This window comes from Oryx dammah, unplaced genomic scaffold, assembly GCF_014754425.2.
Source record: "Oryx dammah isolate SB20612 unplaced genomic scaffold, SCBI_Odam_1.1 HiC_scaffold_25, whole genome shotgun sequence".
NCBI classification, from domain to species: Eukaryota; Metazoa; Chordata; class Mammalia; order Artiodactyla; family Bovidae; genus Oryx; species Oryx dammah.
This window is the reverse complement of record NW_024070209.1, coordinates 92,597,114-92,616,652: the sequence shown is the minus strand read 5'-3', so window position 1 is coordinate 92,616,652 and position 19,539 is coordinate 92,597,114. Positions and strand designations below refer to the sequence as shown.

At 40.5% G+C, this 19,539-nt stretch overlaps 1 protein-coding gene across 1 annotated transcript in view; it reads left to right on the top strand.

Annotated features, from left to right (window-relative positions):
- Positions 1 to 13,787, top strand: part of LOC120852299 (olfactory receptor 1J4-like) — a 15,082-nt gene extending 1,295 nt beyond the window's left edge. The window contains exon 2 of the mRNA XM_040225713.1: positions 12,833 to 13,787. Coding sequence (XP_040081647.1) covers positions 12,833 to 13,787 — 955 coding nt within the window. The remainder of the gene's footprint in view (positions 1 to 12,832) is intronic.
- Positions 13,788 to 19,539: the final 5,752 nt, after the last annotated feature.

The window sequence follows — 19,539 nt, the reverse complement described above, 5'->3', positions numbered from 1 at the left end:
ACCAACCTAGATAGCATATTCAAAAGCAGAGACATTACTTTGCCGACTAAGGTCCTTCTAGTGAAGGATATAGTTTTTCCTGCGGTCATGTATGGATGTGGGAGTTGGACTGTGAAGAAGGCTGAGCGCCAAAATGTTTATGAACTGTGGTGTTGGAGAAGACTCTTGAGAGTCCCTTGGACTGCAAGGAGATCCAGCCAGTCCATTCTGAAGGAGATCAGCCCTGGGATTTTTTTGGAAGGAATGATGCTAAAGATGAAGCTCCAGTACTCTGGCCACCTCATGCAAAGAGTTGACTCATTGGAAAAGACTCTGATGCTGGGAGGGATTGGGGGCAGGAGGAGAAGGGGATGACAGAGGATGAGATGGCTGGATGGCATCACTGACTCGATAGATGTGAGTCTGAGTGAACTCCGGGAGTTGGTGATGGACCAGGAGGCCTGGCGTGCTGCGATTCATGGGGTCACAAAGAGTCGGACACGACTGAGTGACTGAACTGAACTGAGGTCAGTCAAGGCTATGGTTTTTCCAGTGGTCATGTATGGATGTGAGAGTTGGACTGTGAAGAAAGCTGATTGCCAAAGAATTGATGCTTTTCAACTGTGGTGCTGGAGAAGACTCTTGAGAGTCCCTTGGAATGCAAGGCGATCCAACCAGTCCATCCTAAAGGAGACCAGTCCTGGGTGTTCATTGGAAAGACTGCTGAGGCTGAAACTCCAATACTTGGCCCCCTCATGCGAAGAGTTGACTAATTGGAAAAGACCCTGATGCTGGGAGGGATTGGTGGCAGGAGGAGAAGGGGACGCCAGAGGATGAGATGGCTGGATGGCATCACCAACTCGATGCACATGAGTTTGGGTGAACTCCGGGAGTTGGTGATGGACAGGGAGGCCTGGCATGCTGTGATTCATGGGGTTGCAAAGAGTCAGACACAACTGAGCAACTGAACTGAACTGAAGTGTATAAATGTCAATGGTACTCTCTCAGTTTGTCCCACCGTCTCCTTCTCCCTTAGCAAACTCTGTGAAGGACAGAGTAGCCTGGTATGCTGCAGTCCATGGGCTTGTAAAAAGTCAGACAAGACCTAGTGAGTGAATAACAACAACTCCACCTCCAACTGTGTCTAGAAATTCATTCTCTATGTCTGCCTCTCTATTCTTGCCTGTCAAATCGGTTCATCACTATCATTTTTATAGACTTCATATATAGACATTAACAAACAATATATATTTTTTCTTTACTCTGTATGTCAGACCCAGACAATATGTAGATCCATCCATGTCCCAGCAATGGCTCACTTTTGTTACGTTTTGTGGCTGTATAATATTCCATTGTATATATATGCCACCACTTCCATATCTACTCCTCTGTCATTGGACATTTACTACTGTGCATAAAAGAAATAACTAATGAGAATCTACTGTATAGCACAGGGAACTCTACTCAAAGCTCTGTGGTGGCCTAAAGGGGAAGGAAATTAAAAAGGGGGGGTATATGTATACATATGGCTGATTCAGTTTTCTGAAAAGAGAAAATAACACAACACTGTTAAACAACTATAGCCCAATAAATTTTTTTTTTAAAGTTTCTTTGGAAGAGCAAATGCTTTTTATTTTTATAAAATCAAGATTCTACTCTTTTCCTTTCATTGTTCATGACTTCTGTGTCTTATTTAAGAAAATATTGCCTATCCCACGTTTACCAAGATTTATCCAAGTTTTTCTTGAAGATAGTTTTATAGTTATAGATCTTAAACTATTGATCTACTTTGAGTTATGTTTTGCATGTGCTGTGGCAAAAGCGTCCATGTTCACTTAAGACATACTGATACTGAACCATGCTGGTACCATTTATTGAAACACTATCCTTGCCACGTTAAATTGCCTTCTTGCATTTGTAAACTCTTAATTGACCTTATATGTATTGATGTATTTCAAAATTATTCACTGTTCTATTGATTTATATTTCTATTCTCATGTAATTATTTTTATTTTCCTTGCTTTGGATTATAAAACAGTTTTGAAATTAGGTAAATTAGCTATGGCATTTTGCTTTTCATTTTAACATTTTTTGTCTTCCCTTTTCAGTTCAGTTTGGTTCAGTCACTCAGTTGTGTCTGACTGTTTGTGACCCCATGTACTGTAGCACGCCAGGCCTCCCTGTCTATCACCAACTCCCAAAGTTTAATCAAACTCATGCCCATTGAGTCAGTGATACCATCCAACCATCTCATCCCCTGTCATCCCTTTCTCCTCCCACCTTCAATCTTTCCCAGCAACAGGGTCTTTTCAAATGAGTCAGTTCTTTGCATCAGGTGGCCAAAGTATTGGAGTTTCAGCCTCAGCATCAGTCCTTCCAATGAATATTCAGGACTGATTTTCTTTAGGATGGACTGGTTGGATCTGCTTGCAGACCAGGGGACTCTCAAGAGTCTTCTTCAACACAACAGTTCGAAAGCATCATTTCTTTGGTGCTCAGCTTTCTTTATAGTCCAAGTCTCATATCCATACATAACTACTGGAAAAACCATAGCTTTGATTGGATGGACTTTTGTTGGCAAAGTAATGTCTCTGCTTTTTAATATGCTGTCTAGGTTGGTCATAACTTTTCTTCCAAGGAACAAGCATCTTTTAATTTCATGGCTGCAGTTACCATCTGCAGTGATTTCAGAGCCCAAGAAAATGAAATCTGTCACTGTTTCCACATCTGTTTGCCATGAAGTAATGGGACCGGATGCCATGATCTTCGTTTTCTGAATGTTGCATTTTAAGCCAACTTTTTCACTTTCCTCTTTCACTTTCATCAAGAAGCTCTTTAATTCTTCTTCACTTTCTGCCGTAAGGGTGGTGTCATCTGCATGTCTCAGGTTATTGATATTTCTTCTGGCAATCTTTTTTTAAAAAATTAATGTATTTAATTTTAGGCTAATTACTTTACATTATTGTGGTGGTCTTTGCCATACAGTGACATGAATCAGCCATGGGTTCACATGTGTCCCCATTCTGTACCCCCCTCCCACCTCCCTCCCCATGCCATCCCTCAGGGTCATCCCAGTGCACTGGCCCTGAGCGCCCTGCCTCATTCATCTAACCTGGACTGGTGATCTATTTCACATATGATAATATGCATGTTTCAATGCTATTCTCTCAAATCATCCCACCCTCACCTTCTCCCACAGAGTTCAAAATTCTGTTATTTACATCTGTATCTCTTTTGCTGTCTCTCATATAGGGTCACCATTATGATCTTTTAAAATTTCATATATATGCATTAATATACTGTATTGGTGTTTTTCTTTCTACCTACTTCACTCTGTATAATAGGCTCCAGATTCATCCACCTCATTAGAACCAATTCAAATGCATTCTTTCTAATAGCTGAATAATGTTCCATTGTGTATATGTACCATGACTTTCTTTCTTTTTTGTTCTTATTTTTAAATTAATTTATTTTATTTAACTGGAGGCTAATTACTTTATAATATTGTAGTGGTTTTTGCGATACACTGACATGAATCAACTATGGGCACACATGTGTTCCCCATCCAGAACCCCCTCACAACTTCCTCTGCATCCCATTCCCCAGGGTAATCCCAGTGCACCAGCTCTGAGCACCCTGTCTCTTGCATTCAACCTGGACCGGCAATCCATGTCACATATAATATACAAGTTTCAACGCTACCCTCTCAAATCATCCACCCTCAACTTCTCCCAGAGTCCAAAAGACTGTCCTTTATATCTGTGTCTCTTTTGCTGTCTCTCATATAGGGTCATCATTACCATCTTTCTAAATTCCATATATATGTGTTAATATACTGTATGGGTTTTTTTTCTTTCTGACTTACATCTCTCTGTATGATAAGCTCCAGTTTCATCCACCTCATTAGAACTGATTCAAATGCATTCTTTTTACTAGCTGAGTAATATTCTATTGTGTATATGTACCACAGCTTTTTCATCCATTCATCAGCCGATGGACATCTAGGTTGCTTTCATGTCCTAGCTATTGTAAGCAGTGCTGTGATGAACATTAGGGTTCATGTGTCTCTTTCAATTCCAGTTTCCTTGGTGTGTATGCCCAGCAGTGGAATTGCTGGGTCGTATGTCTCCTGGCATACTTGATTTCAGCTTGTGCTTCATCCAGCCAAGTGTTTCTCATGATGTACTCTGCATATAAGTTAAATAAGCAGGGTGACAATATACAGCCTTGACATACTCCTTTCCCTATTTGGAATCAGACTGTTGTTCCATGTCAATTTCTAACTATTGCTTCCTGACCTGCATACAGATTTCTCAAGAGGCAGGTCAGGTGGTCTGGTATTCCCATCTCTTTAAGAATTTTCCACAGTTTGTTGTGGTCCACAGAGTCAAAGGCTTTGGCATAGTCAATAAAGCAGAAGTAGATGTTTTTCTTGAACTCTCTTGCTTTTTCAATGATCCAGCAGATGTTGGCAATTTGATCTCTGGTTCCTCTGCCTTTTCTAAATCCAGCCTTAACATCTGGATGTTCACAGTTCACAAACTGTTGAAGTGTGGCTTGAAGAATTTTGAGCATTACTTTACAAGCGTGTGAGATGAGTGCAATTGTGCAGTAGTTTGAGCATTCTTTGGCATTGCCTTTCTTTGCAATTGGAATGAAAACTGACCTTTTCCAGTCCTGTGACCACTGCTGAGTTTTCCAAATTTGCTTGTATATTGAATTCAGTACTTTCATAGCATCATCTTTTAGGATTTGAAGGAGCTCAACTGGAATTCCATCACCTCCACTATCTTTGTTCATAGTGATACTTCCTAAGGCCCACTTGACTTCACATTCCAAGATGTCTGCCTCTAGGTGATGATCACACCATTATGATTATTTGAGTCATGAAGTTCTTTTTTGTATAGTTCTTGTGTGTATTCTTACCACTTCTTAATATCTTCTGCTTCTGCTAGGTCTATACCATTTCTGTCCTTTATTGTGCCCATCTTTGCATGAAACATTCCTTTGGTATCTTTAATTTTCTTGAAGTGATCTATAGACTTTCCCATTCTATTATTTTCTTCTGTTTCTTTTCACTGATCACTGAGGAAGGCTTTCTTTTCTCTCCTTGCTATTCTTTGGAACTTTGCATTCAAAAGGATATATCTTTCCTTTTCTCCTTTGCCTTTCCTTTCTCTTCTATTCTCAGCTATTTGTAAGGCCTGCTCAGACAATCATTTTGACTTTTTGCATTTCTTTTCCTTGGAGATGATCTTGATCCCTGTCTCCTGTACAATGTCATGAACCTTTGTCCAAAGTTCTTCAGGCACTCTGTCTATCAGATCTAATCCATTGAATTTGTTTCTCACTTCCATTGTATAATCGTAAGGGATTTGATTTAGGTCATACCTGAATGGTATAGTAGTTTTCCCTACTTTCTTCAATTGAAGTCTGAATTTGGCAATGAGGACTTCATGGTCTGTGCCACAGTCAGTCCTTGGTCTTGTTTTTGCTGATTGTACAGAAATTCTCCATCTTGACTGCAAATAATATAATCAAATCCAATTTTGGTATTGACCATCTGGTGATGTCTGTGTTTAGAGTCATCTCTTTTGTTGTGGGAAGAGGGTGTTTATTATGACAGTGGGTTCTCTTGGCAAAATTATATTGGCCTTTGCCCTGCTTCATTCTATACTTCAAGGCCAAATTTGCCTGTTAATACAAGTAGTTCTTGGCTTCCTACTTTTGCATTCCCATCCCCTATAATGAAAAGGATATCTTTTTTGGGTATTTGCTCTAGAAGATCCTGTAGGTCTTCTTAGAACTGTTCAAATTCAGCCTCTTCAGCCTTACTGGTCAAGGAATAGACTTGTATTACCGTGATATTGAGTGGTTTGCCTTGAAAATGAACAGAGGTCATTCTGTTGTTTTTGAGATTGCATCTAAGTACTGCATTTCAGACTCTTTTGTTGACTATGATGGCTACTCCATTTCTTCTAAGGGATTCTCCTGAACAGTAGTGGAAATAATGGTCATCTGAGTTAAATTCACCCATTTCAGTCCACTTTAGTTTGCTGACTCCTAAAATGGTCACATTCACTCTTGCCATCTCTTGTTTCATCACTTCCAATTTGCCTTGATTCATGAACTTAACGTTCCAGGTTTCTATGCAATATTGCTCTTTACAGCATTGGGCTTTACTTCCGTCACAAGTCATATCCACAACTGTCTTCCCCTTTACTTCAGATTAAGAATCAGATTCTACAAGCAGGCTACTGATACATTGCCTTTGATTGCACTGACCCTATAGATCAATTGGAGGAGAGGCCTGGCTCCATAATAATATTGAGTTATCCAGTCTATGGGCAAAGTGTATCTTTATTCTTTGCATCCTCTTTAAATTTACCATTAATGAGTTTGTAGTTTTAACATGGAGAAGGCAATGGCAACCCACTCCAGTTCTCTTGCCTGGAAAATCCCATGGGAGGAGCTTGGTAGGCTGCAGTCCATGGGGTTGCTAAGAGTCGGACATGACCGAGTGGCTTCACTTTCCCTTTTCACTTTCATGCAATGGAGAAGGAATGGCAACCGACTCCAGTGTTCTTGCCTGGAGAATCCCAGAGATGGGGGAGCCTGGTGGGCTGCCGTCTGTGGGGTCGCACAGAGTCGGACACGACTGAAGCGACTTAGCAGCAGCAGCAGCAGTTTTAACATACTGGTATTTTGGTAAATTCATCCATAAGCCCATATTTTGCTTTTTAAACTATGTTAATTAGTATATTAAAATTTCAGTTCTCAGTGCTCACTGCTAGAATATAAAGTATCATTGATTTTTTTTCTTTATTCATCAACTTTGTAATCCTGCTACCTTGTAAAACTCACTTAGTACAAAGAGATTTGGAGAAAGATTTTTTGCTTTCTTTTCCCTCGTTTTGGCCTTCTTTTAGATTAGTTTATACTGTTCATCTCTCTTATTGACATACTACATATATGTCTTTTTTTGAACATCAGATTTTTAACCCTATTTTTTCATCTTTTCCCTTTGTGTGTGTGTGCCTGCACTATGAAAGATGTAATATGTTTACCAAAGTTATGCAGAAACAGAAGACTAATTAGTATGTAACCAGCAGCTGGAGTGACGCAAGGCTGTGGTGATGTCCACAACTCTGGTCTGTTTGGGGTGTAAAGTTGGAAATCACAATATTTTGAAGGAGTTTGATATTTGATACATGTATAAAATAGTATGATGCAACTTTCCTCATTATTCATTTATTTCATTCCATAAGCTCTGACTTAGATGGTTCCTTAGGTGAATGAAAACAGTCTGGCTTTATTGCCTGTCTTTTCATGGGCTTCCACCTAGACTTCCATTCTTCATGTATTTTCATGGCCATTTTCAAAGTTCGGTTGTTCTCTCTTCAAAGGAGCAAGCCACAGGCACGGGGGAACTAAGACAATGCAGCCGGTTAAAATGGATGCTTTGCAGATAATAAAGTAACCTTGATCAGACAACTGACACAGGAGAAGATTTCAGGGTGTACTATAATATTTAATAAAGTTTTACCTTATTGAAGAATTAGAGATTCTTTTTTAATGAATCACTCAGTTAATTCAACAAGAGAGCAACTAAAAATTTGAGAAGATTAATATATTGATGTTATATATATTTTATGCACTGATAAGCATAGAAGTAGACGTGCAAGTATTATTGCAATAAATTCAGGAAAAGAAAACTCTAAGATACCATGCAAAATAAATCTCATTTATATAAATGTATCCTAAAAGATGATACTGTTAAACTGCTGCACTCAATATGCTGGCAAATTGGGAAATCTTACCAGTGGCCCCAGGACTAAAAAAGGGAAGTTTTCATTTCAATCCCAAAGAAAGGCAAGGCCAAAGAATGTTAAAACTACAGTACAACTGCACTCATTTCACATGCTAACAAGATTATACTCAAAGCCATTCAAACTAAGCTTCAGCAGTATGTGAACCAAGAACTTCCAGAAGTCCAAGCTAGATTTCGAAAAGGCAGAGGAACCAGAGATCAAATTGCCAACATCTGTTGGATAATAGAAACATCAAGAGAATTACAGAAAAACATCTCTTTAACAAGTGGTGCTGGGAAAACTGGTCAACCACTTGTAAAAGAATGAAACTAGATCACTTTCTAACACCGCACACAAAAATAAACTCAAAATGGATTAAAGATCTAAACGTAAGACCAAAAACTATAAAACTCCTAGAGGAGAACATAGGCAAAACACTCTCCGACATAAACCACAGCAGGATCCTCTATGATCCACCCCCCAGAATTCTGGAAATAAAAACAAAAATAAACAAATGGGATCTAATTAAAATTAAAAGCTTCTGCACAACAAAGGAAAATATAAGCAAGGTGAAAAGACAGCCTTCTGAATGGGAGAAAATAATAGCAAACGAAGCAACTGACAAACAACTAATCTCAAAAATATACAAGCAACTCCTGCAGCTCAATTCCAGAAAAATAAACGACCCAATCAAAAAATGGGCCAAAGAACTAAATAGACATTTCTCCAAAGAAGACATACGGATGGCTAGCAAACACATGAAGAGATGCTCAACATCACTCATTATTAGAGAAATGCAAATCAAAACCACAGTGAGGTACCACTTAACGCCAGTCAGAATGTCTGCAATCCAAAAGTCTGCAAGCAATAAATGCTGGAGAGGGTGTGGAGAAAAGGGAAGCCTCTTACACTGTTGGTGGGAATGCAAACTAGTACAGCCAGTATGGAGAACAGTGTGGAGATTCCTTAAAAAATTGCAAATAGAACTGCCATATGACCCAACAATCCCACTGCTGGGCATACACACCGAGGAAACCAGAATTGAAGGAGACACATGCACCCCAATGTTCATCGCAGCACTGTTTATAATAGCCAGGACATGGAAACAACCTAGATGTCCATCAGCAGATGAATGGATAAGAAAGCTGTGGTACATATACAAAATGGAGTATTACTCAGCCATTAAAAAGAATACATTTGACTCAGTTCTAATGAGATGGATGAAACTGGAGCCTATTATACAGAGTGAAGTAAGCCAGAAAGAAAAACACCAATACAATATACTAACACATACATATGGAATTTAGAAAGATGGCAATGATGACCCTGTATGCAAGACAGCAAAAGAGACACAGATGTGTAGAGCGGAATTTTGGACTCTGAGAGAGAGGGAGAGGGAGAGATGATTTGGGAGAATGGCATTGAAACATGTATACAATCATGTAAGAAACGAATCGCCAGTCTATATCCGATGAAGGATACAGGATGCTTGGGGCTGGTGCACGGGGATGACCCAGAGAGATGTTATGGGGAGGGAGGTGGGAGGGGGGTTCATGTTTGGGAACGCATGTACACCCGTGGTGGATTCATGTCAATGTATGGCAAAACCAATACAGTATTGTAAAGTAAAATCAACTAAAAATAAAAATTAAAAAAATAAATCTACTCCTCTTTCACTGAGTATGCTAAAACCTTTGACTGTGTAGATCACAACAAACTGGAAAATTCCTCAAGAGAAGTAAATACCAGAGACTCTTACCTGCCTCCTGAGAAACCTGTATGCAGGGCAAGAAGCTATAGTTAGCATGGGACATAGACCAACTGACTGGTTCCAAATTTGGAAAGGAGTATATAAAGGCTGTATATGGTCACCCTGCTTATTTAATTTATATACAGATTGCATCATGTGAAATGCCAGACTGGATGAATCACCAGCTGGAATCAAGATTGCTGGGAGAAATATCAACAACCTCACATATGCAGATGACACCACTTTAATGGCAGAAAGTGAAGAGGAACTAAAGAGCCTCTTGATGAGGGTGAAAGAGGAGAATGAAAAAGCTGGCTTAAAATTCAACATTCACAAAACAAAGATCATGGCATCCCGTTTCATTGCTGATGGCAAATAGATGCGGGGGAAGTGGAAACAGTGACAGATTTTATTTTCTAGGGTTCAAAATCATTTGGTAACTGCAGTCATGAAAATTAAAGACACTTAACCCTGGAAGAACAGCTATGGAAAATCTACATAGCATATTAAAAAGCAGAAATAAATAAATTTATATTAAAAACAAACAAACAAAAAAAGCCAAGCCAGGTAGTTAGTCAAAGTATCAACCAGTATAATGTGAACAAGTGAGAATTGTGGTTTACATTAAAAGATAGCTAAGGGAAAAAATAAAAGCAGAAACATTACTTTTCCAACAAAGGTAATTTACTCAATGCTATGGTTTTCCTGTAGTCATGTACGGCTGGGGCTGAGGAGACTCTTGAGAGTCTCTTGAACAGCAAGGAGATCATACCAGTCAATCCTAAAGGAATTCAACCCTGAATATTCATTGGAAGGACTGATGCCGAATACTATGGCCACCTGATGTGAAAATCCAACTCATTGGAAAAGATCCTGACACTGGGAAAGATTGAGGGCAGGATAAAAAGGGGATGACAGAGGATGAGATGGTTGGATGGCATTACTGACTCAATGAACATGAGTTTGGGCAAACTCTGCTGCTGCTGCTGCTGCTGCTAAGTCGCTCAGTTGTGTCCGACCCTGTTTGACCCCATAGATGGCAGCCCACCAGGCTCCACCGTCCCTGGGATTCTCCAGGCAAGAACACTGGAGTGGGTTGCCATTTCCTTCTCCAATGCATGAAGGTGAAAAGTGAAAGTGAAGTCGCTCAGTAGTGTCCGACTCCCAGCGGCCCCATGGACTGCAGCCCAGCAGGCTCCTCCATCCCTTGGATTCTCCAGGCAAGAACACTGGAGTGGGGTGCCATTTCCTTCTCCAATTCTGGGAGATAGCAAAAAACAGGGAAGCCTGGCATGGGGTTGTAAAGAGTCGGACATGGCTTACCGAATGAACAACAACTCGAGTTGAAGAACACTGAAGCTGAAAAACAACTCCAGTATTCTTGCCTGGAGAATTCCTTTGACAGGGGAGCCTGGTGGGCTACCGTCTGTGGCATTGCTAGGAGTTAGACACGACTAAGCGATTTACACTTTGATGGAACAACAACAAATGTTAATATAAAATTTTATGAATAAAAACCATTTTATAAGTATAAAAAATGAATAAAAGGCAGGGAAATACTTTGACTTTCTCATATTGTATTTGGATTTCTACCATAAAGCAGATTTATTTAAAGGCGGCATCTCAGCTTGGGAGAAAACTCCATCCTCACATCACAAGCTTTGACTTTACTAGGGGAAACTTTAAGCTAGAAGGAAGGGTCAGTAAAGAGTTCTCTCCACATCTCCTTCCTGCTCACACCCGCTGGGCATCATCATGACGTTCTTCCTAAGGACGCTGTTTTCTCAGCGTCGACTCTTAGGACCACATGTGTCAGAATTCCCTGACCACAGAGTTCAAGAATGAGCATTGCTGGAGCTGGAGCTGGGTCTGCCTCTTTAATAAACTCCCCAGGGCATTCTAGGGAACATTAAAGTTTAGGAACCACTGCCCTAGGGCATGTGTCCTGGAGGGAGAAACAAGAAAACTGAGCAATTAATACATGTTTAATGCATGTCTCTAACCATGAGCTTGGAGCCCTGTCCCCTTGGATCCCCTCCCTGGTGGACAGAGCAGTCTTCCCGTCTTCATGTCTGAAGTTGGTGAACTGAGGATCAAGCTCTTTTTTCTAATGCTGGTGAGTGGGTCGGGACCACAGAAGTGGATAAATCTTGTCTCCAGGTGCCCTACAGAGAAGCTGAGAAACCAGTTCTTACTCAAGGCAGGTAGATCATTTGAGCATAAAGTTCAGGGAAGAACTTGGTCTCCTATGCCAACAGCAGGTGTGTGTGTGTGTGTGTGTGTGTGTGTGTGTGTATACAGGTGTTCGGCACTTCTCTGTGCTCTTGCTTGTGATACTTTTTATTACTAGTTCTTAAAAATGAGGAGAGAACACATATCAGGGCATATCTCTTTGACACATCTTGGGAGCAACTGCTTTTATTTTGGATTAGGCAACTCCTCAACAAGAGGATTTTGTTGAATCAGGAGGATATTGGAGAATGATAAATATGAGTACTAGTAAAAATACATATAATTGCCAGTAATATTTTTTACTTTGTAGAGCAGTGATATTGCAAGATTGAACTCTAAGATACTCTGAGTTCAGTTGACAGGTAAGCTTCTTTTTTTTCTTCAACCTTTATACATAATTGAACTGGCTATTTATTTGCTTATTTATTAAAAATTTTTTTAGTGTCAATCATTTTTTTAAATTCTTTGCTGAATTTATTACCATATTGTATTATTTCATGTTTTGGTTTTTAGCCATAAGGAATATGATATCTTTATACCTGGAACAGGGATTGAACCCATACATCCTGACTTGGAAGCTGAACTCTAAGCAGTGGATCACCAGGAAATTCATTGGCTGTGTATTTTTGATCCACTTTCCTTCAAGAATTGATTGCTGAAACGTCTTCCTTATCCTTAACATACGAGAGGACTTAAAAGTCAGATTTCCGTAGGTCAAGGTATCACAACCTGAAGGTCAAATCTTATGATTGCATGTCCAGAAATAGAAAAGAAATTAGGGAAGTTTTTATCTTACTATTTCTCTGCTAAGACACTGTGATAATTTCTCTTTACTGAGATGATGGACAAATGCCACTGAGCCAGTTTTTTTTCTGTATCAAACTCAATTCTTGGTTGGAAAATTCCCTATATATACATGGTAATACCATCTATCTTAGGGGATTCTGCAGAGACATGGCAATGCAGACAGACACTGACATATTCTTCAAGAGAAAGGACTCATATATATGTCTGCTGCAATCAAAATGTGCTTCTTTCACTGTCCTTTCATTCCCAGCAGGCAGGAGAGGAGCATGAAGAGGGAAAATCAGAGCAGCGTGTCCGAGTTCCTCCTCCTGGGGCTCCCCATCCAGCCAGAGCAGCAGGGCGTGTTCTTTGCCCTGTTCCTGGGCGTGTACCTGACCACGGTTCTGGGCAACCTGCTCATCATCCTGCTCATCAGGCTGGACCCTCGCCTCCACACCCCCATGTACTTCTTCCTCAGCCACTTGGCCCTCACTGACGTCTCCTTTTCATCTGTCACCATCCCTAAAATGCTGATAAACATGCAGATTCAGGATCAATCCATCCCCTATGCAGGATGCATAACACAGACATATTTCTTCCTCCTTTTTACTGGTCTGGATGATTTCCTGCTCACCTCGATGGCTTATGATCGGTACGTGGCCATCTGCCACCCTCTCCACTACAGCACCGCCATGGGACAGGGGCTGTGCCCCTCACTGGTAACTGTGTCCTGGATTCTCTCCTGTACCAATGCCCTGTGTCACACCCTCCTCCTGCCCCGGCTGTCCTTTTGTGCTGACCACAGCATCCCCCACTTCTTCTGTGACCTTGATGCCCTGCTGAAGCTCTCCTGCTCAGACACATCCCTCAATGAGCTGGCCATTTTCACGGCAGGAGTGGCCATCATCATCCTCCCGCTAGTATGCATCCTGATCTCTTATGGACGCATTGGGGCCACCATCCTGAAGGTCTCCTCCACCAAGGGGATCTGCAAAGCGTTGTCCACATGTGGCTCCCACCTCTCTGTGGTGTCTCTGTATTATGGGACAATTATTGGGCTGTATATTTTCCCCTCATCCAGCACCTCCAGGGACAAGAGCACCATTGCCTCTGTGATGTACACAGTGGTCACTCCACTGCTGAACCCCTTCATTTATAGCCTAAGGAACAGGGACATGAAGGGGGCCCTGGAGAGACTCTTGCACAAGGCAAAAGTCTTATCTCAGTGATGTTTGCTCATCTTTGTAAAAGACACGTGTGTTCACAAAACCTCAGATCTTACATCCCTACATTTGAAGCCAGTATAGAATAAATACTCAGTAAATGTTTGATAGTTGAATTGCATTCCTTTATGAATTTGTCTATTTCCTAACAGTTCATTAGCATAAATTGTGAAATTTGAGTTTAGGTTCTTGATTTTTGATATTGTCTGTAAGGCTGGGCATTTATATAGCTGGTAGTATTTCACCTCTCCTCTTATTTCCTGGGAATTTATTTCTTTTTAAAAATGTAATTAATTATTTATTTATTGGGGGATAATTGCTCTGCAATACTTTGTTGACTTTTGCTATACAACGAGAATCAGCTATACGTATACTTATTTTCTCTCTCTCTTGATCTTCCCTCCTACCATCCCCATGCTTTGCAGCCCTCTGGGTCATCACAGAGCACCACACTGAGTCTCCTGTGCTATGTAGCATTTTCCCATTAACAATCTAATTCCACATGGTTGTGTATATATGTCAACAGTACTCTCTCAGTTTTCTCCACCCTCTCCTTCCCTCTTAGCAAACTATGTGAAGGACAGCGGAGCCTTGTATGCTGCAGTCCATGGGCTTGCAAAAGTCAGACGACATGACTGAATAACAACAGCCCATCTTCCAACTGTGTGCAGAAATTCATTCTCTATATCTGCCTCTCTATTCTTGCCTGTCTAATTGGTTCATCACTACCATTGTTCTAGACTCCATATGTAGACATTAACATAGAATATTTATTTTTCTCTTTGCTCTGTATCAGACCCAGACAATATGTAGACCCATCCACATCCCAGGAAATGGCACAATTTTGTTACATTTTGTGGCTGTATAATATTCCATTGTATATATGTGTCAGATCTTCTATATCTATTCCTCTGTCAGTGGACATTTAATACTGTATATAAAATAAACAACTAATGAGAATCTACTGTATAGCACAGGGAACTCTACTCAAAGCTCTGTAGTGGCCTAAATAGAACCTCTGTGATGTATACAGTGGGCACTCCACTGATGAACCCCTTCATTTATAGCCTAAGGAACAGGGACATGTAGGGGGCCCTGGAGAGACTCTTGTACAGGGCAAAAGTCTTGTCTCAGTGTTTGCTCATCTTTGGAACAGCCACGTGTGTTCACACAAACCCCAGATCCTACACTGCTAGATTTGAGCCTGCCAAGAAATGAATACTCAGTGAATGTTTGACCACTTGATTTCATTCTGTTACAGTTCCCTTAAAATTTATTGGTATAAATTATGGATTCTGAGTAGATTTTCTTGATTTTTGATCTTGTGTATTAGATTGAGAAATTACACAGCTGGTAATACTTATGCCTCTAGTCTTATTTCTCAGGAATTTATTAGTTCTTTTTAAAACAATCTATTGAGCTAAAATTGTCATATACACATTGTAAATATTTAATGTGTATATTTGATATTTTGATGTATATACATTGTGAAACAACCACTACAATCAAGTTCACATATTCGTCATCATTCATTAAGTTATCAGTTTAATCCATTTGTGTTTATGTGTTTGTTATCAGTTTAATCCATTTGTGTTTGTGTGTTTGTTGAGAAGATATAATTTATTATCCACTCTATTAGTAAATATCAAGCATACAGTATGTGTGTGTTAGTTAAACAGTCATGTCCAACTCTTTGTGACCCCGTGGGCTGTAGCCCATCAGATTCCTCTGTCCATGAAATTCTCAGGCAAGAATACTGGAGTGGGTTGTCATTCCCTTCTCCAGGGGATCTCCCCAACCTGAGGGTCAAACCCAGGTCTCCTGCTTTGCAGGCAGATTCTTTACCATCTGAGCCACCAGAAAGCCATACAATATAGTGTTCTTAACAATAGTCCTCATGCCATACTTTGGACCTCCCAAGAAGTTATACATCTGCATAACTGGAACTTTGTACATTATGCCAAGTGAAATAAGTCAAATTCAAAAAAAGACCAATATTTCATGATCTCACTTATATATGGAATCTAAAATAGTCAAATTCATAGAAGCAGAGACCAGAATGGTGGTTCCTAGAGGATGGAGAGAAAGAAATGGGGTTCTTATGATCTGCTGGAAGATTCTGTCTAACAAGGCTCCCCAGCATAGAAAGCTTGGGATTTGTAATGTATCTCCTTTCCTTTCCTCACTTCCCCTTCAGTGTTCTTTTCAGTTTTTCTTGGTGGTGGTAATAATGGTGGATCAGGAGAAGAAACTGTATAGTAGCCTTTAATGTTCCAGGAAACAATCTACAGATATGAGTTCAGGTCCTTCACCTTAGGACTCAAAGCTTGTTATTGATTTAGAAACACTGAAACAAAGTCTATGGACTTTTCTGACTGCATGTGTGAGTTTCAAGAAGACACCTGCTCAGTCCAGACTGGGACTGGAGTCTTTTGTTGCCCACACTGAATTTGGAGCATGTCACATTCAATGTCAAAATCTGTCTCCCAGAAACTCATTTGTACTCAATTTAGTGAACCTAGGTTTGTGTTATAAGCCAGGTAATCTGTTTTCTTTGACATCCAATGAAGGGTCACATAGTTTTCTTTGTTCAGACTGCAGTCATTTAAGAACAAACATGGTCAAATCGGCTTCTGGGGCTCAGCACCACATAGGTGTAAGAGAAGAGTATTTGGGAAAGACAGAGCTCATGTAAGTTGTATCTGCCATGGGGTATGGCCTCAAACAACCCACTTAACTCCTCTAAATATCAATTTGTCCTGTGTAAATTAAAATAGTATAAAACATTCAATGTATTTTTGATTAAAAAATTAAATACTAAATTTGGTCAGCATTGCAATTGACCAAGAATAATCAATATTAGCTTTCCATACCGATTCATCAGAGGTGAATTTTGGAGGAGAACTTGCATAAATATTCCTGAATTATGCTGACTTGGAATCATAGAATAGAGATTATAGTCCCAATACAAAGGTAATCTGCAGTCTTAGGGACACAGTTACACCTCTTGGCTGATGAGGCTAGAACCAAATGACTAAGAAGCAATGAATAAGTTGGTGGCTGAGTAGATGAGGAAAGAGATCAGAAGAGTATCTTACTCTCTACTTGTTTAACATTCACTCAGAGAGTGATCCTTGACCTGGAGCTGATGAGCTCATGTTCAGTCATGTCTGACTCTTTGTAAGTAGCTCACCAGGTTCCTCTGTCCATGGACTTCTCAGGCAAGAATACTGGAGTGAGTTGCCATTTCCTTCTCCAGGGGGTCTTCCCAACCCAGGAATCAAACCTGCATCTCCTGTGTCTCCTGCACTGCAGGCAGATTCTTTCCCAGCTGAGCCATCAGGGAAGCCCCTGGAGCTGATGAAGCTGCTATTTAACACCCCAGTTTCCTTTGTAGAAGGACAAAGTTGTCCCCTACCCAAACCCTGAACAATTAAGCTGCAGACACGGAGTTACTGTGTCTGCAGGCTTAGTATCCTCCAGTTCCAGAACCCAGACCTGAACAGAGCTGAAGCCTTTCATGCTGTCCTAGAGAAAGGATGCTGTGTTTGGCCTGGACACCCCATGAGTGCCTGGATCAGCATCCCTCTTGGCACTGGGGTTCTGCTTTTGGGTCCCTGACCATCTACCTGGTTGTCTCTGGCCCATTCCCTAAAGAGGTCACTGCTGTTCTTCAGATTTTTGGTCATGGGTCGGTGACAGTGCTCTGAATGGATTTTTCTCAAAAAATGTTAGAGGCATTTGCTTGTTGAGAAGAGTTTCATCACCACCTGCTATGCTAGACTGGCTTTCCTTGGTTGTGGACAGTCCAAAGCAAGCTGGTATGCACCATATTGATTTGGTTATGTATATAAAACTTCTGAAAATCTCTCTGAAAGTATGAACTTTGGAATATTTTCCCTCAGCCATGCCAGGGCTGTCCACACTGTAATAGTCTTAAGTGAGAGAGAGAATAAGTTTCTGACTACCTGCTTTTTCATAAAAGGGCTCCAAGCAGGAGGAAGGCAAGTACCCTGAATAGAGAAGGGGTGACCAGAAACTCTTCATCACCCACCCATGAACAGATCCCAATCAGAAGCACTTCTTACTCAGATCACACTACCAAAATGCAGAGTTAGAAATGACTTGTAATCCAGTGTAAATTGTTTTAATGTCAATATCACATTAACCTTATTTGAATTGGGGACCTAAAATAATTGAAGGTTGAACTTAGAGATTGGGGTCTGGATGATAGGATGTACCAGGAGATAAACAAGTTTGGAAATTTGAATACAATTATAACTATTCTGGTGTGGGGAACCCAGTCTCATCTCCTAGTCTGTTTGGGACCTGTAGGATAAATGTAAACCCAGCCACCCAACAGGGTTCCTATGTGCACTGCGTTGTTACTGGATTAACATTACCTGAGGATCAGAATGAGTAGGGAAGGTGAGCTGATGGGGGCCAGTGTGAGCAGAAGGTTCAGGGTATCAGAGGGGTCATGGACGGCAAGGTTGGTTGGATGCTGTGCTCAATAATCTCACATCCCAGCCCCTGTTGTGTCCATGTAAGCTGTCAACGTGAGCTTTAGAACCCTGCCAGAGATGCCTTTCCTAAAAGAGCCAATCATGAGGGGCAGAAGATATTTTCTTGCCAATTTGAAGGACAGAAAGAACGCTAGAGGTTAATAGTTCAGTGAGACTAGACTATCAGTTCCCCATAGTCTGCAGAATAATAGATGTCGAGAGAATGAAAGGAGTCATCAATAGGAAGATGGGACAGGACTCTGGGGCTTCAATAGCTCCAGATCTGATTATTTGAGAAGGTCCCCCTCATATCCATCCTCTGTGTCTGCATCTCTGTTCCTGACCTGAAAATAGGTTTATCTATACCATTTTTCTAGATTCCACATATATGCATTAATATATGAATTTGTTTTTTTCTTTCTGACTTACTTCATTCCATATGACATGACAGACTCTGTGTCCGTCCATATCTCTATAAATGAACAATTTTGTTCCAGTTTATGGCTGAGTAGTATTCCATTGTATATCTGTACTACATCTTCTTTACCCATAAACCTGTCATTGAACATTAAGGTTGTTTCTGTGTCCTGGCTATTGTAAATTGTGCTGCAATGAATGAATCGGGAGATTAGGATCGACATATATACACTACCATGGGTAAAATAGGTAGCTAGTGAGAACAGGCTGTGTAGCACAGGGAGCTTAGCTGGGTGCTCTGTGATGAACTAGAGGGGTGGGAGGAAGGTCCAAGAGGGAAGGAATATATGTACACATATAGCGGATACACTTCGTTATATTGCATAAAGTGACACAGCATTGTAGAGCAATCATGCTTCATCACAAAGAAAGAAGAAAAAAAGAAAGTCCCTCTCACTGAGCCAAGGACCCTAGAGAGATTATCCAGAAAGGAGATCTTGAGAGAACAGAAGCCCTGCCTCCAATCAGCAAACAAATGGAATCATCAAGTACTTGCTTGAAATGATTCACATTTGTGCCTTCCACTGCTGAAGGCTGGAAGAGTTTGATTCCATGAAGGATGCTCAGTAACGAAAATTAATTTAAACATATAGGTATTGCAAGACATTTTAAGACAGGCTGAGTATGAGAAACAGACTGCTTTGGGGAGGGGTTTTACGTAGCCAGTGAACTCTGGTCACACCCAGGGGATGTGAGGAGTCAAAATTTTATGTTCTTTTTTTTTAACAATAATATTTTTAATGTATTTAAGATTCTTAAAGGCAGAAGAAAACTTA